Raw genomic sequence first — 21,912 nt, 5'->3', positions numbered from 1 at the left:
TCAGTCAAAAAGCTACGAGACGACAAAGATCATAACACACTTTTGGGTAAAGTGCGCATTGTTCTGTGCGTAATGGAGAGTCCCGTCAGATCTGTGCTGGTGTTCGTGGCTGTTTCAATACTCATCTGCTGTCAACCTACAGATGCCTGGTACAAGCAGTCTACCGGTCCGAGTTATTATTCCGTCGGGAGAGCTTCTGGTTTGCTGTCCGGGATCCGGAGATCACCGTACGTGCGCAGATCTGAGACAGATTCAGCGCTGGACAGCAGCGAGACCCCCGGCATCTCCAACAACGCGATGCCCGATTTCAGCAGCAGACAAACTTCAGTCCTTAAAAACATGGTAAATGCAGTTTTTTTGCGGCACACTTGCAAAGATGTTTTACAAATAATTCAGAAACCAAAAGTTTTTATCATCTGAGGTATCAATAGTTAAGTACATTTAATATCCGTTTCATGACGTTTCCATAATATAACACTGCAAGTAAACGTTCGAACACATATTGCTTAACAGATCCGTTATATTCATGTTAACATGTAATAATAATAATAGTTTAGTTTAATGCAGGCGTACTTCCTCTATTACGCGTCAGTTCGTTTGAGCCATTTATTTGTTTAGCATTCTTTGACATCAAATCTGAAAGCAGTATTAAAATAAAAACATTATTATATCATTTACTTTAAATGATCATAAAGAAAATCTTGGATAAACACAAAAAGTTAAGCTCTCCATCTGTAAATAACTTTCAGACGAAAACTTTACGCACTGTATTGTGAGATTTTTACTTTTCAAATCATTTTACGTAATTTTATATTTAAGCAATACACCTTTTATATTTAATTCCCCTGTTTTTACTTTTAATAAGTAAGGTTTTAAGAATACAATTCAGATTCGTAGATTTTGCATGCGTTGATGTAAACTGTGATGCACTTTTCCCAACAGGCAATTTGCGTAAAGGACATTTCTCCGAACCTGCAGAGCTGTGAGCTGGTTCAGGACGGTTCGAGCACGTTTCGTTGCAAAGCAGACGTGTTTCTTTCTCTGGACTCGCTGGACTGCTTCACCTCCTGAAGAGAACGCATCCCCATCCCTTCCCAACCCAAAATCTCTTCCATTTCAGGAGTATTAAGAGCCAAGGCAGTGAGGCGCACTGTTGACATTGAATGTTTACTTGAGTTACACCAGGGATGCTCAGTGTTGCTTTTAAAGATCCACCTTTTTGCAAAATGTTGATCCAATTCTTGATCCTTTTCATGAATTATACAAAATAAACAAGAAGATATGTTATACAGTTATAATATAACATTTGAGAAAATAAGATTTTTCCAGTAATCCTTTCTTTTTAAGAGTCATTTATATATTGTTTATCCCTACCTGATTGAAATTGTAAAGAAAAAAACTACAGGTCCTCCATACTATACTATACTACACTATACTGTAACAGCAAAGGCAAAACCCAAGTCGAATCATTTCAAAGTTCCTTCATTTTCAGTGTGGACACATGTTTGCCTTTAATAAGCAGCTTCAGCTGTATTCCAAGAGTTTCATCTAGATTCTGCAGACCAAAACAGATCCCAATGGCACCTCTGAGCACCCCTGGTTCACACCATGTGAAGTTCGCTGCTATTAAAAACTAAATTGAGATTTTTGTTATCTCCCCACCCATCTCTGCACCTATTTCCAGATATATTAAATGTTCTAAAGAGTTCACTGTTATAAGCATAAAGTTTGAAAGATGTTTTCGTTATTTTATTAAACTTGACAGATAAACTGTTTATCCTGTGTGGACATCTTGGGTATCAAAAACAAAGTGTCTGTTATTAAATGTTCATGATTAAGCAATGATGAGAAGAAACTCTAAAAAAGTGTTTAATAACATCTTTTCACAGTGGTTTGCATTACGAAGTTTAACTCGAAGTGAAATGCCTTCAAATAGACAAAAGGGGGATTTAAATAACAAATAGTAAATGGGATAGACATTTAAGTTTAAAGAACGATATAAAACATACAAATGTATTTACAATAATATGTTGATAATAGATGAATACGACTCTTTTTCTTCATACAGAAGTGTATACAAGTCCGATACTTACGATCAAACCAACACAAAATTACATTTTAACAGAACATCAGAAAGATTAAACAAATTGAACGATTCAGAACAGCTACAAAAGTGCAGCACTATATCACAAAAACTGCACAAACATGAGGTGCAAATATGATTCATATGCAAAAGAACCGTCTCTGAACTTGAGACTTAAAGAATGAGCAGTTTTTCCACAAGGGTTAATGTTACTTTAAGTGAGGATTAACCACGGTAACACACAAGAGTGGGACGCTATTTGCGTGGTGAAGAATTATGGGATGCACGGCTGAGCAGCTCAACCTCCCACACGGCCGACGCAATCAACACCGATCTGGCGAAAATCAAGCCACGTCCTGCGGGTGTAACTTCTCCCTTTCGAATGTAAATGTAAATCCTGGCGTTTTACTTGAACTATTCAACGTTACCGTCGATTCTTAAATATCTGCCATCGTTTACCTCACGAATAACCCCTCTCTGAAAGAATTCAGTCGCTTTATGCAAAATACGAAACAAATGTGCATCAGATTGTGTTCAGAGCATTGCATATAATAAATATATTCAGCTTTATATTTAAATGACCACAGCAATGTCCAAAAATCTGTGGAACGGTTACGCACGGACCTCGGCCGGCCCGTTTGGATCTCAGAGAAGAGACACAGCTTCCAGGTTTTCCTTGATGATGGTATCCATGACGACCTGGAAGACCACCTGTACGTTGGAGGTGTCGGTGGCCGTGGTGAAGTGGTGGTAGATGAGTTTGCTGGGCGTGGCGTTGAGGGATATGAACATGGCGGCGATGAAGCGGGCGGCCGCGTCCACGTCATAATCTGCTCCTGGAAACAAAAAGAGAGATGGTGGTTGAAAAACCTGTAGGGAACGATAGAGGCAATGCAGACATTTATTTAGTAATATTTGCAACAAGTAAAAAAACAGGCAACGCTATAGATTACGGCCCACAAAGTTGCGCATAAATAGACAGGATATACAGTGTAACTTATTGTAACAATAATGTACCTCTACAGTACATATCTATAGATCAAGATCAATTAAAAATATATCTATGAGGGAAATGCAAGCCATTTAAACATCCAAATCAAACTATTCTTGAAATTCTGTTTAATTTTGTGGTACATTGTGGGCCGTAATCTAAAGCGTTACCAAAACAACAGTTTCGGTTCTTGAATTGGACGTTTTAACAAATTAAAAGAATGCTTATAAATGAATACATCTTTATTTATACTTAATACATTATTGACACCCATGTAAGGACAATAAATGTGACTGACAGATAGAGACAAAACTTTAAAGTTAAAAGTCTATGCATAGCAGTCAAGATTAGGATTCAAAAGCTGGTTTAATACACTCAATCTCAAACCCTTCCTTGCCAAATTGAAATTTGCATGACATGCATTTCTGGGCTTGCTTGAATTAATGGGCGAGACGTATTCAGGTTTTTTGTAATATCCTATCCATAGGGGATTAACTGTCATATACGGTCGTGGGGGGATACTGGAGACACTAATGCGAGGAATTTCAAGCCTCATATGTCTTGACCTTTTCTCCCTGAGGTGAAAACTACAGGATCCATTCCGGCTGAATAGGTAGCCAAACTACAAACCGGCGGATTCGGTCTTAATGGATGAATCGAGAAAAAAAGACAAACAGGGAAGACGTGCAAGCTCGGGAAGTACACATAAACACACAACATACGTATTTAAAAGCATCGGATGTCACCTTTGAACTGCGGCAGGTAATGTCGTAAATGTCGCCCGGAGTGGAGGATCTTCTCTTGGAACAGATCAATCTTGTTCATGAATAAGATCTGTCAAACAAGAAATCGACACATCACTGTGCGCTGAGACGGAAAACAGACGATCAATCATTCAATAAAAGTCAACGTTGTCTAGCATCGATTAGAAACAAACGAGTATGAACACTCGGCACTCTTTTTAAAACGGGACTATAAAACGCCTCTTAACAAGGTCAGTTACCCCGGATCATTACACAGGAAGGAGCTTTTGGGGGGCGTACAATAAATAGGCAACAAGCAGCCGATTTTCACCCTCGGAGATCAAAAATACGCCCGCTGGTTTAATTACCGGTAGACGCAGGCAATTATAACAAAGTCTGGACTCACCAGCGTTTGTTTGCGTGGGCCGTAATTACGAGGGAAGATCTAGAGGTGAAGTTACCAAAGCGGGATACCAAACTTTGGCTGAAACCAGCAAGGACATTTTTAGATGAAGCTGCACACGTGAACTTTTTTAATATATATATATATATATATACACTTTATCCCAAATAAAAATTTACAGTGAAAACTTGATTTCTTATTTGAATAAATATGTAAATCTACAATGTAAGATCTTGAATGTTAAATCAGACAACAAAGCCCGTTCATCATGAAAGAAATCGGTAGAAGCTTGACGTTCGTCAAACTAATATATTTTTGCTTTCTAAATCACTGTAGAACGAAACCTCTCGCGAGCTTCTCGGTCACATCTGTCGAGCATCTCGAGTGATGACACAAATCGCCTCTCGGGCTGATGGGGCGAGATTAAATTGCCTCTCTTGTTTTTGTTAATTGAGCAGTTTCTTACCATAGAGGTACTCCTGAAGAAGACGTTATTGCAGATTGACAAGAACAGCTTGAGGCTCTCCTGCAGTCGATTCTAAATAAGACAAAATGAAGGATAAGAGCTTTCGTTCCTAAATGACCTCGCAATGCTCTCTTATGTCATTTAGGAGATCCGGCTGAAAAGCTCGGGCTTGGTGCATATGAACAATTACTGAAGACAAACAGGAGCTGTTTGCTTTAAAACAATACAATACCTTATGTATAAATGCTGTAAAATGACCCATGGTTACTGAAAGTGCCCCATTTGTAGTATGTACTTGTGTATTTTTCTATATTGTTTATTTCTTATGCCTTCTCTGTTTGTGTTATAATTTATTTACTATAGCTGCTTTGAAACGATGCTGCATTGTGAAGAGTGCTAAAGAAATAAATGAGAAAAATACATTTAATTTCAATGAACCATTAAAAACGCATTAAAATTATTACCTTTTTAGGAAAGTTAAAGGAAAATAAATGTCCTTAGAGAATCAATGGTAATATCACGGCACTTTGATCTATACCACAGTTCTCAATGATCTATATATTCATTTCCAATGGTGTACTTTACACTAGCTATATGCTATAACATGCTATATGTTTATATTTAGAAAAAATATTATTTTAATACGGTATCTTAAATATTCCAATCATTAATATTCTAATAATCTTCTCAATTTCAAAATAAAGTTCTATTTAACTTAAAATAATAAATAAATATATTCATTTTTAATAACATTTTACCTTTACTTGCTTACTGATCTTTTTTAAAGAGGTCTTTTTTTAACTCCGTGTCCGAATGTAAGGCAACATAGTGGCGGATGTTCTCACCATTGCTGGATCTTCAACTAGTGTCATGTCGTACCCGCTCAGAGACACCACAAACAGCACGGCTCTCACGTCTTCAAAACAACTGATCCACTTTCTCCTCTCGGTTCTCTGTCCCCCAACGTCGTACATTCTGTGGAATGACCAAAACGAACCAAAAACATCAAAAAATGTGTGATAAAATGATAAAATGTCATTTTTGTGAACATATATTCGACATTTTAAAGGGAGAAAGTGTTTCAAAATGACTTTCCTTTTCGCCTGCCATCATAAAATGCTTATTTTTAACCACACCCCTCCAACATCAAGACAGTTTCCACAATAGCAATTTTCCCCAATTGATTTTCCCATTTCCCTCTTAAATATGACAGATTAGGTTAGTAAACCAGACGCTGCTTTCATCACCTGCTGATAACAGGCCACATGTACAAATTCAGAAGCGTGCTGTTTTAATGCAAATGTGATTTTCTCTACAAAATTTTCCCTTTCTCTGTTTGATATCCGAGCGCTAAAAAGAATGACGTTAGCTTGTGCTTAGTGAAGAGGCGACAAAAGCAGATCTCTCTGGACGTTTTGTCGTCGCTGCCGTCTTGTTTTTCATTCTGTCCGTCTTGGGAACTTGCCGTTTAGATCTACAGCAAAAGAGCTTCGACGATCGAGGGATGTTTTCTTCAACACTCCCATCACCAGTGTTGGTTCACAAGAGCGCTTCACGGACCGTCTTTCACTAAAGGTCAAAGGCCGTAAACAGTCAAACGCTCTCACGCGTTTATTTCCCATCGCCCACTTCATTTCGTGCCATCTATTCGCTATATCGGTGGTAAAGATTCCTCCGCACGTTTGAAATGAAGGACGTTCTGCAATATGCACTTCAACCATGATGGAATAACAAATCCATAAGGGATACTAACATTTCCCGCAAAAGTCAGACAGAAGGATCGAATCGTGAACATATCACTGTAGGAAGCGTACTTCAGCTTCCTGCCGCTTCATTTTTCCTGTTTGTCATAGGAACAACCGCTTTGTTTAATTATGGGATGGTCTGATGAACACAATAGTCTACATCATCTGTACAGACGAGGTGAGAATTGTGCAGGGCTAGACACTCATTTCTCCCATCATTACACCGCTAATAATATTAAGGATATGGAGAGGAATTTGGCAGTTTAGAGATTCGGTTGACTCACAGAAAGCGTAAAAACAGTGCGGTGAAATGCGCAACATCACTTCCTGTTTGAAATAGACAGTCCCAACAGTATCCTGTTCCTACACGTAATAAAGCCTGGATCCGAACTTGGATCACTCCTTCCAACTTTACAACAAAATCGGTTGCGTTTTATTAAAATGTTATGTAGTTGTACGTCAACAAGCTTCGAAATGATTTAAATAACTAAAATTATGTTTCAAAAACGTTCTCAATACAACAAAGCAGATTAACGTCTAGACGGAGTTTGTCATTTTGATCCTTCGATATTTCGATTTTAAGTGGCCGCTTTTTAAAACGCGAATTATTTTGTAGTTTTGATGATGAATCTATTAATGTCGGCGTGTTTATATCATATCAGCGTTCGATAGATCTAAAGAGACCCTTTGAAACAGTTTCCATACGAACACGCAGAGAGGATTTACATTCATTCCAGAACTCAAACAATAATCGGCACATAACATCGACGCTAAGGAGCTTTGAAAGGCTTCACTGGTTTTCATAATAATCATGATAATACAGTCTTTATCTCTCTAATTCCCTTCTGATTGTATTTAAATGTGACTCGTGACTTGAGCTCAGACCCCACGGGCTTTCTCGGGGTCCAGCTCTGTTATCGTTTCCCGATGAGATCAATTACTGCTGGGATCTCCGCAGACGGCTTCTGGCGGTAGAGGGATCGGTATTTGTTTTTAAATAAATAACCATATTTACGTTTATGTTTTAAATAAACTTGCTAAAGGACACTTCAAAGAAACCTACGCAATGACTAAATAAAAAAGGTGGGTATTGCTTACGTAGTGAAAACCCATGACAAATACGTTTCGAGTCTAGTCATTCTGTTCACATTTTACGACAACGTAGACGCGCATTTATGAAAAACTGTCAGGAAAGCCATAAAAATTGAAATGTACCGTTATGCAAAGTAATGCAATATAAACGTTATTGGAGAAGCTCTCGACTAAAAGCAATAAATTAGCAGACTCCCGAGACGGAGCGATCGGACGCAGAGGTGAATTTAAGACTATAGGATAAGACAGTTGAATTTTCCAGCGAACGGCCAATCGCTCATCTTTTCTTGCTATCAGAAAGAGTCTGTGACACCTCTCGGCTCTAAATGTCTCCATTAACATTCAAACAGCCAGAAAAAAGCTGCCAAGCAGAAAATTACCCACAATTCCCATGAAACCTGTCGATCGTTTTATTGGTTGTCCTGCGTTCGCGGGAGATGGAGCTGGAGAGGATAATGAACATGCAGGGAAAACTTCCGCAATCTGACGGTTCGCGGAAACGAGTGTCATTTTAACGGTGACTGCACGTAGTTTACCAATAAAAGCAAACGTTTGTTTTAAGGTCTGTTCGAGAAGATTGTAAAACTTGGGCCAACGACTAAGCTATGAAGATAAATCACTGATCCATGATAGTTTAATAGAACTAAGACTACGAAAACATTTCTGTCAATAAATAAAAAGAAGTCTAAATATTATTAGAAAAACTTAAACTAATTTGAAATGTTGCCTTGATGCAATAATATGAAGCTGAGCCACAAAAACATGTATAAAATCAAATACGAAAACATATAATACATTTAATAATATAAATGTTTTTAAATACAGCTTTTCAAGAAAGAGCGTGGCGCTAGTAACGCCAAGGTCATGGGTTCGATCATTGGGATTGCACATACTTAGATAACAAATGTATAGTATAATGCGATGTAAGGCGCTTTGGATAAAAGCATCTGCCAAATGCATTAATGTATATGTAAAAACTAAAAACGTAATTAATAAATGATTTCAAAATAAATAAAACTACAAAAAAGGAACAAAAATGAATAAATAAATAAACATTTTAATAGAATTAACATGAACATTTTTTATTAAATATACAAATGTTATATATACTATAAAAACAAATATCATTATGAACATTTATCTCCCCATATTTTATATATATTTAATTGATATCAATGAATATTTAGATTTGAAATGAAACACTGCTCTTTTAATGACCGGTAAGTGCTAAAAAGCACAAAACTTCACTTCATACCTGTTCAAACACAAAACTCAATTCAAAGCGACACTCGTGTCAAAGCTGAACGCGTGCACGCTGCTGATAACGGCAGCAACGATATTGACGTATGGAAACACGTTGCAGAACGCAACGCAAAGATGACGTTTCGTAAGATGGCGAGATACAGAATGACACAGTCAATAAGACCCATCGTGAATTTCATACAAAATACGTGTTGGACAGAAGACATCTGCCCTCCAACCATCAGTGATCAATAAGTGATGTCTGCAAGTTTGGGTTAAAGCTGTTTTTCGGCTACTTTGAGATGAAACGTCCAAAAATTATAACAAATCGGGTGTGATATGATGCTTCACATAGGAGAAAACTGATAACAGACTATTGTGTTTTGTTCTGAGGCAAAGGAAGTGTTTACCTGAAGATCAGGTGCTTGACTTTGAACTGAGTTTCGATAACACCAGTGGTCCTCAGTCGGACCCTCAAGACGTCCGTTTCTGTAGGCATGTAGTTGGGGGCGATGATCCGACCCATGTTCTCGAAAAAACTGAGAGAGAAAGTTTACATAAATCAAACTTGAATTACTAAAAATATGATATAATCTTTATGCAAATGAAAGGGAACGATTAAATGTGTTACTTTTGTACACATAAAAATAAAAGTGCTAGTAATGTCAGATTTTTGTACCCTTTGAGGGTCGTATTGTCGAAGTTAAGCAGCTTTACCAATGACGGAGGTTTGCGTGAGCGATAAGGGCGGCCCGGGGAGCACGTGCCATATGCTAATTACCAAAATGAATATAAGTACGTAACAAGACGGCGTTGTGTGTCTTTGAGGCGGTCTGTTGGGGATTTGCGTACGAGGATGCGTCAAAGAGAGAAATTATCCGGCACGGACCGCAACTTAGTGATAAACGCACCTCACAGGAGTCACTCGAACACCCGAGAGAGCGAGAGAGAATTGGACACGAGTACATACACTGAGTTTTAAAGCAATAACCTTTGACAGCTGTGCCTGTATTTTGGCACAAACAAATACATTTTGAATATTCTGTCACATTCACTCTCATGTTGTTCCAAACCTGTGCATCCTTACATTTGAACGAATCAATGTTCAAATGGCAATTTCTATACAGCCCAAGCTATTTATACAATTTATACAACAAATTTTATAAAGTTCGTCCGGGTTTGGCCTTTTGGAGATATATAAAGACACACACACACAAACATAACATCACATTCTCGCCCGGGGCCAATGCAATGCGCACCTCGTGCCCCCCGGGTCTGACGCCGTGTGAGGTTTGCTTCTTTAAACGTGTCTAGCCGCATACCTGAACGCGACTTTCTCCACCGACTGGCCTTCAGTTCCCGGCGGGACGCAAAGGCTCCTGTCTCTACGCATCTTTACAACATAGTCTGTGTGCAAATACATCCTCCTCCAAAAACCTAGATAGTTTCCAACATGACCAAAATCTCGTTGCAATAAGTGACGGTTTCATCAGATGAGTTTTTGTTCTACCTGCTTTCGTGCTGCGTTCAAGAAAACTCGGAACAACAATTTCCCCGAAAATCGAACTTGAAAGTAACTTCTTGCACGCAGCTCGTCACAAGTTACATACGACTTGTTAACTCGGAGCAGATAAAGCTCGACCTTGTGAAACGCACCATTTAGCGTGACGCCCAAGGCTAGTATTGCGATGCTGCGTCATGTTTGTTTTTGAAATCTACAAAATAAACAAAAATCCCTAATACACAGATCGAAATGAAACAAGTTTTATTTAGTGAACTGTATTATACTGCATACTATAATATTTACTGTTGTAAGATTTAAAAACACTAGCGTCTAAGCTTACTTTAAATGTGACTAAGGCCCATATTCGTTATTTTAAATGTAGACGCGCGGCAGGCCCATCGAGATGGAAATACGTAGCGCCGGTACACCGCGCAAACTACGCTTCTCTAGAGATTAGCGAGGACCTACCGTACGTAAAAACTTCCAAGTATTTTCACTTCACAAAAGGGGCATGTGCGTTCTGTAAGTTTTATGACTGAATCCCAACAATAAATAAAGTTTTGGAGCTCTTTCATGTGGCATCATTCCTTAAGATTGAGTTTTCCTGAGTGATTTTGACATCCATTTGACCTCCTACAAACATCTTTCCACTCTCTTCAATATCTAAAATATTTCTCGAAGTAAATACGTCTATGATATTTTTCCACACAGTTGAAAATTTGCGAAGCGACGGGTCGGAGGTGTAAGATCAGGATGAATGGCAGTCGAGGGGAAGAGCGTGAAGCGATTCAAAAGATGAGATGGAGGATACGAACAGGTGAGGAGCTCCGACCTGGACTGCGAGGACGGAAATGCCCTTTGATAAATCTGACCTTTAACAACAGGCAAGCGTGCGTGCGTTTGAGAGAGCGTGATGGAGCCCTGCAGATATAACATGACAGCTCGGGAAAAAAGGTTTCAGACCTGTAGAGTGAAATGATGTAGAGACTCGGTAAACACACTACTGTGTGGCATTTCAACCTGCGTCTTACTTTTAAAAGTATTTCACCCAAAAATAAACATTATTCTCCAAAACACAAATACAGATATTTTGAGAAATGTTGGTGGTTTTGCGGTGTGTCGATACAATGGAAGTCAATGAGGGCCAATGTTGTTCGGTTACCAACGTCCTTCAAAATATCTTCTTATGTGTTCTGCAGAATAAAGAAAGTCATACAGGTTTGGCGATTTAACTAAAATTTTTAACACGTGTGTCTGTTTAAAGCGCTACTCAAAATGCAACCCAAACAGCATAACGGTGATAATTTACTTGCCCCGTGTTACAACCGTGTTATTGACTCCGTATTATCGACTGAAGTGTCTCGAGGGTCCCCGTGGCCCCAGAGGCCGTCAGGGGGCAGGACTACCTGTCACTCAAAAACACAAACCCACACAGCGGATCATAAATAAGACACGAAATTTTGTGAAATGTGCGTGTTTGGGCGTTGATGCCACATACATTAGGTATGGACGACTTAAAACCACACGCTCCCTCTCTCACCTTCATCTACTCCCTCAAGCTAACCTTTTAAGATCTCCCGTGTGCTAATCGAAAAGACATGCTATCACGCCAAACCTACATGTCTTACGGTGTGGGGGGCGGACGTCCCAGCATGCACTGCAAGATCCCTGGCACGAGCTTTTAATTGCCATTTAATAGTTAATAAACAAACACGTACACTTCATCGCAGCCGTGTGAGGCTCATTCGCCATGGCACACAGCACACGTCCGCGACACGGGTGACCCTCTCCGCCTCATTTCAATAATCACCCTCCCGGCGTTTCGGTTTGCCTTCGCACAAGTGCGTTATTACACAGCGGTTGAATATTTCCCTAATCATTCATTGTTCACAGTGGGCGTGTTGGAAGGAGTCACAGATCAGCAGCCATTACGGCTCAAGACACGCGCAGGCAATGAGTTGCAGTCGCACATCGGCTCCATTACACCCACATGGAACGCTCGGAAACTGTGGCAGGAAATGCGCAGTGCATTTTAGCCGTCTCCGTGAGAGTGGTGGAAGATCATTCAAATATCGAATAATATAGAAATATTGCCAAACATTAGCCGATAAACATTGATATGACGTAATTGTTACATTTTGGAAAATGCGGTCAAATATTTTGAAAACAAATGCATACGTGAAAGCTACAGTAATGCAGATTCAACGTTAAAAAGCTCGTAAAACACCTCAGCGTTTGTGGAATGAAATGTGCACGTTTTAAAATGAAGACACATTTCAGAAGTGTCGTCGTCCCGTGTCAAATGACCAATTAAAACAGAATTAAACATTTGTGAAGTATTCCAGATCGTAATTGGCCTATTTGAACGGGGTCAAATGTATTCAAATGAGATGTAAAGCGTTTGGGGGTGGCCATTCGCATCACATTATAATTCACAATTCTACTTTTAGGGGAAACTGTACAGCTTAATAACTCGCACCTACAAAGCACAACCAAAATAAAAAGCTTTAATATTTAAAACATTTTTTAAATAAAATATATATATTTTTTAGGTATAATATTAATAACGTTTTAATAATATATACATTTTGATTCCGTTTTGCAATTATAATAAATAAATACAACTAAATATTATATCTACATACTATTATACATATTTGTATATTATACATAATATTTATTATTAGTATATAAATATAATATTTTTAGATATACATATAAATAAACGAATGCTCTGCAATATAAATTATATAGTAGAGGCTGATTAAATTCAAGAGTTTAATTTTAATTCATAATATCTTACACCCAACCGTTGACATACATTTACATTAATGCATTTGGCTAATACAAGACACTTTTATCCAAAGGCACTAACTCAGAGACAATGTATAGTAAAATGCAATTCATGTGCAATCCCCTGGGATCGAACCCATGACCTTAGCGTTGCTAGCGCCGTGCTCAGGAAAACAACATGTTCGGCTAACGTCGTACAACAACGCATTAATTAAATCACAGCTTGAGTAAATTACAGATTGGAACCCAGCTACCACATAACCTCTCATTACAGATGGTGACTAATCACTGATTGGTTACTCACTACAGCGCGGAGTCATTCAGCTCATATTCGTATCCGCGTGCCGCTGCAGACCGCACCCCCTGATCCGCCCACAAACAGCAAAGGGCGTGACCCACGAACGGAAACAGCATCTGGTCTTCGTCGAAGCAGCGGCCGCACGAGAGAATAGAGTGAGCGTGGACCTGGAAAAACACACAAAGTCAGAAGTTTCTTTGAGACTTAGATGCAAATCTTTAAAGATGTTATAGCATATTTATAGCACATTTATAGCATAGCATTAGATGAACGAAACTAAGTATACGTTGGACTTTTTCACCATACTGTATTTAAAGTTAACTAGTCAGATGACCCGACAGAAATGTATCTTCAACACTGTTATTAAGAAACTCTACCACTGATCACTTTAATTACGGAATAAAAAGATGGTCGCTCATAAATGGATTTTATCTCATGACCCCTAATGCCCACCCTGCATAACTGATAACCTTTCATCGTGCAACGATTCTTTAAAAAACACTTTTTGTATTGGGTCTAAGCAATCTAACAACCCACAAATGATGCACGGGTAGGTAGGACGAGATGGAGCTCAAGGTTCTTATAGGATGCTGCCACCTGGTGGCCCTTGTACGTACTGGATGCAATATTGCACAAGTGAGAAAACATCTATAGGCCATCCATATTTAAAGCTAAAATCTGGTGCATACAGCCATTTGGTGTTATAATGTCACATTTATTAAGTATTTAAGTAAGTGAGAATGAGACGCAAACCTTATTCTTGCTGTTGGCGAGATTGATCCGAAGGACACCCATCCCATGGAGGACAAACTTCATAGAGGTCATAAGGTTATCCAATACAGCAGGCTGAAAAGAAAGAAAAAAACATCCCTTTAAACACACACATAAAGCTATTCTAAGCATCCGTTACTTCTTGAATCATTTGAATAGGTTATAGAAAAAAGCTGATTTCCGCATATTCACACAATGATCTGAGAAACATCACCTTATGCATCGTTTCATTCGGATTCTTTCTAATATGATTGGCAGGTATGAACACTTTGATTTCATAATGTAAAAGGACTCAAAGACCCTCCTTTGAAAGAACAAAGCCGTCTGTCTAGCAAAAAATGCCCACTGGCACGGGCTGTTATCAGACATTTCTGCTTCATTTGTCGACATTGTCTCATGTCTAATTGCGTGCGTTAACGGAGACGCTATTTTTGTCAATAGAAAAGCCTCCATCGTGCCAATCTTGGTTGAGACTGACTGAGAACGAAATGATGCGGTTATGGATTATGTTGAACCTTTCCTCGGACAGAGAATGTTAAAAACTATTTGGGTTTTAAAGACTGCACAGAGATGGGAACGAACTGTATTGTTTTTGGTCAACAGTTGAGAATAAACTTGATTCTTTGGATCTACGTTGAAGTGACGGTTCACAATAACACATGTATGTAACAGGACATTTTGACAACCTATACTGTATGCCACCTAAAGCCGTGAGGTGAAAAAAACTTCACTTATTTCCACCGACCCGACTCTCTCGCCAAAACAAACGCATTCCAGCTTTTGCTTGCTGGACCGTTCTTCAGAGCAGCAAGCATTCCAGGGAAAAGCAGCAGGACATTGTACGCCGAAAAGCCTTCTTGTGTCGGCTGAGCCAAAAGTTCTGCGGTTTTGTAATATGATGCACTTTTATTGATTTCCTATTGAAGTCCATTTGAAAAAACACCAGAAATAAAGTTCAAGAATGAATCACATACCAAAGAACAATGAAGCTACTCTGGAAAGAGATAAGTGAGGGATGTTGCAGAGATTGTAAAGAGCATCTAATAAAGAGCGTGGGGGAGAGACCAATAACCTTTTGTCCTTGAAGACTTCAAAACATTCCTTTGAAATATGTTTCAAGCTCTTCTATAACGTCTAGGGGAGTCAATGAAAACAAAAACGGCATATTTCTATGTGCACACAGATGGGAAATTGTCAGATTTACAGCAATTTTTGGTCACTGAAATCACATAAAATATAAGGGTGAAGTATTGTTTGATAAACTTAAACTACATGAAATGTAGAATAGCCTTAGATATAAACTGAAATGAAGTCAAGGCACTCAGAAATTGTACTTAAAACGACACTAAAACTGGAATCTAAATAACATTAAAAAAACGTATGAAGCAATCCGAAAATATAAGCACATGACAACATTGCTAAAAAATGTAACGTAAATTTCTAAGAAAACTAAAAATACAAAATCTGATTAAAATAATATAATAAAAAAATAAAATGGCAAAATATTAATACTAATATTACATTTTTTGAGTATTAAAGTCCCAGTGAAATGAAAAAAAGATTTTTTTTCCATTAAATATTGCAGTGTTATTACAAATAGTAAATCAATGTGGGTAATTCTCTTTTTAAAATTTGTGTGCCCCCCTAATGTTGAATCTGAAAATACACTTCCGCCCTCTAGTTATGTGAGTATAGGTGACCATAAGTCTGAGTGGACATCCATGACATGCGGAGTCCCCCAAGGCTCAATTCTTGCGCCTCTCCTATTCAACCTGTACATGCTCCCAATGAGCCAAATAATGAGAAATAACCAAATTGCTTACCACAGCTATGCAGACGACACACAGATATACTTAGCCCTTAGCCCTAACGATTACAGCCCCATTGACTCCCTGCTCAAATGCATTGATGAAATAAATAGTTGGATGTGCCAAAACTTTCTTCAGTTAAACAAAGACAAAACTGAAGTCATTGCGTTTGGAAATAAAGATGAAGTTCTCAAGGTGAACGTGTACCTTCACTCTAAAGGTCAAACAACAAAAAATCAAGTCAGGAATCTCGGTGTGTCTCTAGAGTCAGACCTTAGCTTCAGTAGTCATGTCAAAGCAATAACTAAATCAGCATATTATCATCTGAAAAATATTGCAAGAATTAGATGCTTTGTTTCCAGTCAAGACTTAGAGAAACTAGTGCATGCTTTCATCACCAGCAGGGTGGATTATTGTAATGGACTCCTTACTGGCCTCCCCAAAAAGACCATAAGACAGATGCAGCTCATACAGAACGCTGCGGCAAGGATTCTGAGCAGAACCAGAAAATATGATCATATCACACCAGTCCTCAGGTCTTTACACTGGCTACCATATAGGATAGATTTTAAAGTTTTATTACTGGTATATAAATCGTTCAATGGCCTAGGACCTCAATACATTGCAGATATGCTCATTGAATACAGACCCAAAAGAACACTCAGGTCATTAGGATCGCATCAGCTAGAAATACCAAGGGTTCTCTCCAAGCAAGGAGACTCTGCGTTTAGCTATTATGCAAGCCGCAGCTGGAACCAGCTTCCAGAAGAGATCAGATATGCTCCCACATAGCCACATTCAAATCCAGACTCAAAACACATCTGTTTAACTTTGCATTTGATTAATGTGCCACTGTGCCTCGGACCGTCCGACTGTTTGTGCTGTACTTTATTTTATTTATTATCTATTCTAAACTATATTTTATTTAATTTTTATTCTTAACTGGTTAATTTTTATTTTTCTTATTTCTTCTAAACTATGTTATTTTATTTTTTATTCTTAACTGGTTACTTTTATTTTTCTTATTTCTTAACTGTTTTATCAAATGGATATTTTTAATTTCTTCTATGTAAAGCACTTTGAATTGCCATTGTGTATGAAATGTGCTATACAAATAAACTTGCCTTGCCTTGCCTAGTGACTGCGTTAAAACACTGAAGTAAAAACTATAGAAAAGTTCAAATAAAATAAGAAAAGAATCTTATGTATATTTAGGATTTAGTCCTTTTTTATCTGTTACAGAACATGGGGCATACTGAGAAATAGTCTAAATAGGACACAAAGAATAGAAATATTTTGTTTTAGTATAAAGTAGAAAAGGAAGAATCAGATAAGTGACATCAGGCCACGAGGAAAAGTCGTTTTAGGGGCGGAGCTAGTAATCAAGACTAACTTGATTCATTCAGACATGTAAATGAATAAGGCACCACGGCTCAATTTTCACTTCACATGATTTTTAGGAGCGGCGTCTTTGGAGAGGCGTTGAACAAGGAGAGACAGAGGAGTAGCACGTGTCAGGTGAGAAATAAGAAGGTGGAGAACATGTGGTGTAAGGTAATTCAGGACCTCAGTGACGGTTAAGAAAAGAGAAGAAAGAGAAGGAGACGATACAAAAGAGGTTCAAAACACTCCTGTGACACTCAGGTCGAGACATGTTTCTTTTTATACCTGAAACACTTCACTTTTTGCCCACACAGCAAGCCACACCCGTCCCTGCCCTCTCTCTAACAGTCTGAGATCCGCGCTTGTGCGACACCGTGACCCAAGTCATCAAGGGCCAATGTGATTATAGACTGTTCTCATGCCTGCACGCTTGTGTACACCAAGAAACTAGCCATAATTACGGGTCTCCGCATGCACGTGCACGTGTGACCCTCCAACAGTCCAGCAAAAGCCGGCGAAGCAGAAACCGGACCTTTGAACATCACACACAACCACATCGAGTTTCTGAGAAAACGCACATGGGAAAGGTTGGCATAAAAATGACAGCTTTGCTTATAAAACAAATATCAACATCAAACTTAGGGCGGACAGAAAACACAGCTTTGCGGTACCCCCAAAGTCACGACACGACTCTTCATTGTGTGAAATGAACTCATTGTATGGCATCACTTAAGTGTAAAAGCCTTTGTTTATTTTGTCTCAAACACTGAGAGACGTAAGCTTAACGCTAATACAGGACTGTTTTGTTCTTCCAGTTCCGCTGACAAACTGTGTTTGTTTAGCGGAACTGATGTTCGGTTGAATCATTAACTAGTGAGGTGCCAAAAGCCTAACTTTGTATTTCCAGTCAGGAGAGCTACACTCACAACGACGTCATTTATTCCCTACAGCCCTTCATTTGCTCACATATCTCCATGTCGATCAGTTTCACGCCTACAGTGCTCAACAAAAATGACTGACGTCACTGCAAATAGCTAGCAATTTTGCGAGAAAGCCAATGGTTTGAAAGTGAAATCTACAAGCCTGTTGTTAAAAACAAACGCCACTTTGCCAAACTGAAGGAGTGTGTTGTTACTCTTGACAATTTTCCCTTTCATTAAGAGTCACTAGCGCCTTACCAAGCGTTTACAAACTCTTGATTTTTTAACAAGGAACCCTGAGGTGTGACTTTTACAACGTACAAGTGCATGAAATTCTATCTGCATGATGTCAGAGGTAGAATGAGATTACAAAGGCCCGAGGTTCTGACTTTGTGAATGTCATGACACGTACAGTCAGGACATTCAGACACAAATGTTCCCACATTAGCTTTTTTATGTTTCCTTACATGATAACGGAAGGCTTGGTGGAAAAATATACCACCTGCGAGCCGATGATCCGGTTTAAAAAAGGTGTGAGAGTTCCAATGAACTTTTGTTTGTTTAAAGGGTTTGTTCTGCGTTTTCCATCGTGTGACGATCAATGTGGTCATTAAGGATAAACCTGTCATCTAACATTCAAAGAGAAGATATTTTGACGAATGTTGGTAACCTAACAACACTGACCCCCCCTTGACTTTCACTGCAAGGACACAAAACCACAGAGATATTTCTCAAAACATCTGGTTTTGAATGACATGAGGGTGAATACACGATGACAGAATATTTGGCCATCCAGCCTCCTCCATAGCCGACAACATGTGTTTGGCCTGATCTGAAGCAATGACCTGTGAGTTTAAAGCCCCCTTGGGCGTTTCAAAACAACATTTACGCATTCTTATCTCACTCAGATCAAACCTCAAAGAGAAACGTGCGAGTAACACAAACAAACCCAGAGGGAAGGTTTAATGAGGAGATTCCACATGTGAATCTGCACCTGGTTCTTCAGATGTCCATGAATCACACGCCGTTCAAGTCAAATTACAACATTTTGAGGCATCAAAGTGGCTTTTGTCAACGGCGAAGAAAGCATTAGTCAGTTGAGGTATCTCAGAAGTATAATCAAAAAGATGTGGGTGGTATAAATTGTAAAATACGTGATAGATTTAGCAGAATAGTGTGCCGTGAGAATCGCATAATACTGCCCACCCAACTCATCGTCTGCTGCTTCGCCAAAAAATGAATTATGACAAAAAGTGCCATTTGGCCCGTAAAACGCTAGCAACCGCATTGACAAGGTTTAGGCGTTTCAGGATCGTGGGGTTTAGCGATAGCATGCTTGATGGCCGTATCAAAATCACAGTTGGCTACACTTTACGATGAATGAGCCAATCAATGTCACCTCGATTGCTCCAGCTGTTGCCATGGCAATCGGATGTATGTAGGTCGGAGGCTAATCTGAAGTGATGCTGCGTGCCGTTCCACAGTTTCCTTAAAACTGCTGTGAGTGACAGGTTAAAAAAAGATGTCCATGCTGGTTTACTTAATGTAACTACTTTCATAATTTATTCATCCATGTCTCATTTCAAACCCGTATGGCTTTCTTTCTTCTGCAGAACACAAAAGATTATACGAAAGAACGGTGGTAACCAAACAACATTGTACCCATGTCGACAACCGTGTGTTTTAGGACAGCAGTGCATTCACACATCTCCCCCGGATCTTTTCCTGTTACATGTGTCAGCTTTCCACATATTTTCCCCTTCCTCTCTTCCTAACAGAACAATCAAAAACACGCTGAGGGAAAATCCACGGAACCGCTCATCTGAGGTCTTGTTACACAGAACCGCTTACCCCTTAAACTTTTAATAAACTCCAAACGCACAGCAGCCCCAGACGGCCCGGAAAGCGGAGAACGCAGGGATGAACTCAAGCAAATATCAAACTTTGTCTCAAATCAAACTACATCTGAAATGGATTTTGTGTAAAGGAGGTCTCACCTTAAAGCTGGTCAGCTCTTGCTTGGTGAATCCATGGCTGTGGATGATCTTCATCTGTTTGACCAGCGTGCTCTTTCCGCTTTCCGCGGCTCCTGGGGGTTTACATTTAAAGAGACAAAACATTCAAGACATTTTACATCTTCGGCACGGATTACGAATGAATGCATTTAGATGACAAACGCAGAATGATTTACAATCCCTGCCCAGATTTAAGGCCGAACCCATGACCTGTGAGTTTCAACTAAAGTGGTCGACCAAATAGTTTTCTTGTCAAATGGAAGATGAATGCAAATCATATTTGTATGCAATTGTAACATACATAAACCATTTAGAAACCAAATTTACACTTTGACTTTGAAACAAATAATGATCAAAACCAATAACATCAACGTCAACCATCCCAAATGTTTAAATATCACTAGTTTTAAGCACAAATTTGGGATTTGAACCCACAATCTATAGGTTTCAAACCAAGGTCTGACGTTCGAAACCTTTTTTTATATTTGATATTGAATTACCTGGATCTTTATACCACGCCGCCCCAAATAAATTATATATAGAAAGGAGAGCCCATATAAACTTTGCTAAACATGAAATCCAACTGGTTTAAACCGGAAGCATAATTTTCAATACCAAAAGTGATACCAGCCAGTTTGTGTATATCACAAGTTCAAAGCCTAAACATTTGTATTATAAACCCTGAGGTTGAAACAAACAATCTGAAAGTTTCAAGATCTAAATTCAATCTCACAACGTTTGAAGTAGATTTTGTATGACTTATAAAAACACAAGTCCGTTGAAACTTCTGTTAGTGTTAAATCCAACCCAAAGCTGCGAACAGATGAACAAACACCGAGGACGAGCGCGTGTTTTCTTACCCAGCATGAGTATCTTCACCACATTCATCTCTCTCTTGGCATATTCGTACAGATCTCTGTCTATCTGTGCGCTTTGGATCTTCGCCTTCTTGTCGTCCTCTGTCATCTCGGTTCCCAAGCACAGACCCATATCCCGAGCTCATGTCTTTCCCACAGACAGCAGAAGAACCGGCAGAAAGTCCGGGATCACGACGGGAACCGAACGCGTAAAAACATCCCCGTCGGGACCTCCGCGCGCGCGCATCAAAAGTTGATGCGTAAAAGTCGATCGACCAGATGCGAATGTTTTAAAGAGACCTCAGTGTGTGTCTTTTGCGAACAAAAAGTGTGTGTGTGTGTGCGTGAGAGAGAGAGAGAGAGAGAGAGAGAGAGTTTTGCGATGGAACCGTGCGGAGGAAAAAAGTTTCAAATTCGTCTGTTCGCAGTTACAGTCGCGGTTGTATCATCGTGTCCAATGAGATGAGACGTGAACCCTCCTTATATACAACACAATATATTTATATTGTATAATATATCGGCTATAAGCTAAGAGTTTCAAGTGTTCAGAGGTGTCCGCTTCCTTTCGGAAGGAAGTGACGTCAAGATTTTGCAACTTTGTCACCTGAGATGGGTTTCGTTCAAGCATTCCAGAGCTGGAAGAATGTTCGGCTTTCCGGTGCTTTTCTATCTAAATGAATAAAGTATAAACAATTGAAAGTAAAGACATGACGTTTAATATTTACAATATTAACAAACGTTATCAAAGTAGAAACTCCAATGAAATAAAAACAAGTGAAAGAAATGAAACAAAAAAAA

The 21,912-nt window shown here is 39.0% G+C and overlaps 2 protein-coding genes across 2 annotated transcripts; one reads left to right on the top strand and one right to left on the bottom strand.

Annotated features, from left to right (window-relative positions):
* Positions 1–8: 8 nt before the first annotated feature.
* Positions 9–1,859, top strand: npb (neuropeptide B). Its single transcript, XM_079471438.1, has 2 exons — positions 9–342; positions 943–1,859. Exons 1-2 carry the CDS (start codon positions 73–75, stop codon positions 1,069–1,071), a joined length of 399 nt encoding a protein of 132 aa, XP_079327564.1. The 5' UTR covers positions 9–72; the 3' UTR covers positions 1,072–1,859.
* On the bottom strand, positions 1,731–21,752 carry gnav1 (guanine nucleotide binding protein (G protein) alpha v1). Its single transcript, XM_079471437.1, has 9 exons — positions 21,118–21,752; positions 20,240–20,331; positions 14,114–14,206; positions 13,367–13,527; positions 9,176–9,304; positions 5,532–5,661; positions 4,687–4,758; positions 3,821–3,908; positions 1,731–2,919 (listed from the first exon to the last, which is right to left on the bottom strand). The coding sequence occupies exons 1-9, from the start codon at positions 21,245–21,247 to the stop codon at positions 2,729–2,731; spliced, it is 1,086 nt and encodes a 361-aa protein (XP_079327563.1). The 5' UTR covers positions 21,248–21,752; the 3' UTR covers positions 1,731–2,728.
* Positions 21,753–21,912: the final 160 nt, after the last annotated feature.

The sequence above is a fragment of the Barbatula barbatula genome, assembly GCF_947034865.1.
Source record: "Barbatula barbatula genome assembly, chromosome: 13".
Lineage (NCBI taxonomy): Eukaryota > Metazoa > Chordata > Actinopteri > Cypriniformes > Nemacheilidae > Barbatula > Barbatula barbatula.
This window is presented reverse-complemented; position numbering and strand designations above follow the sequence as displayed.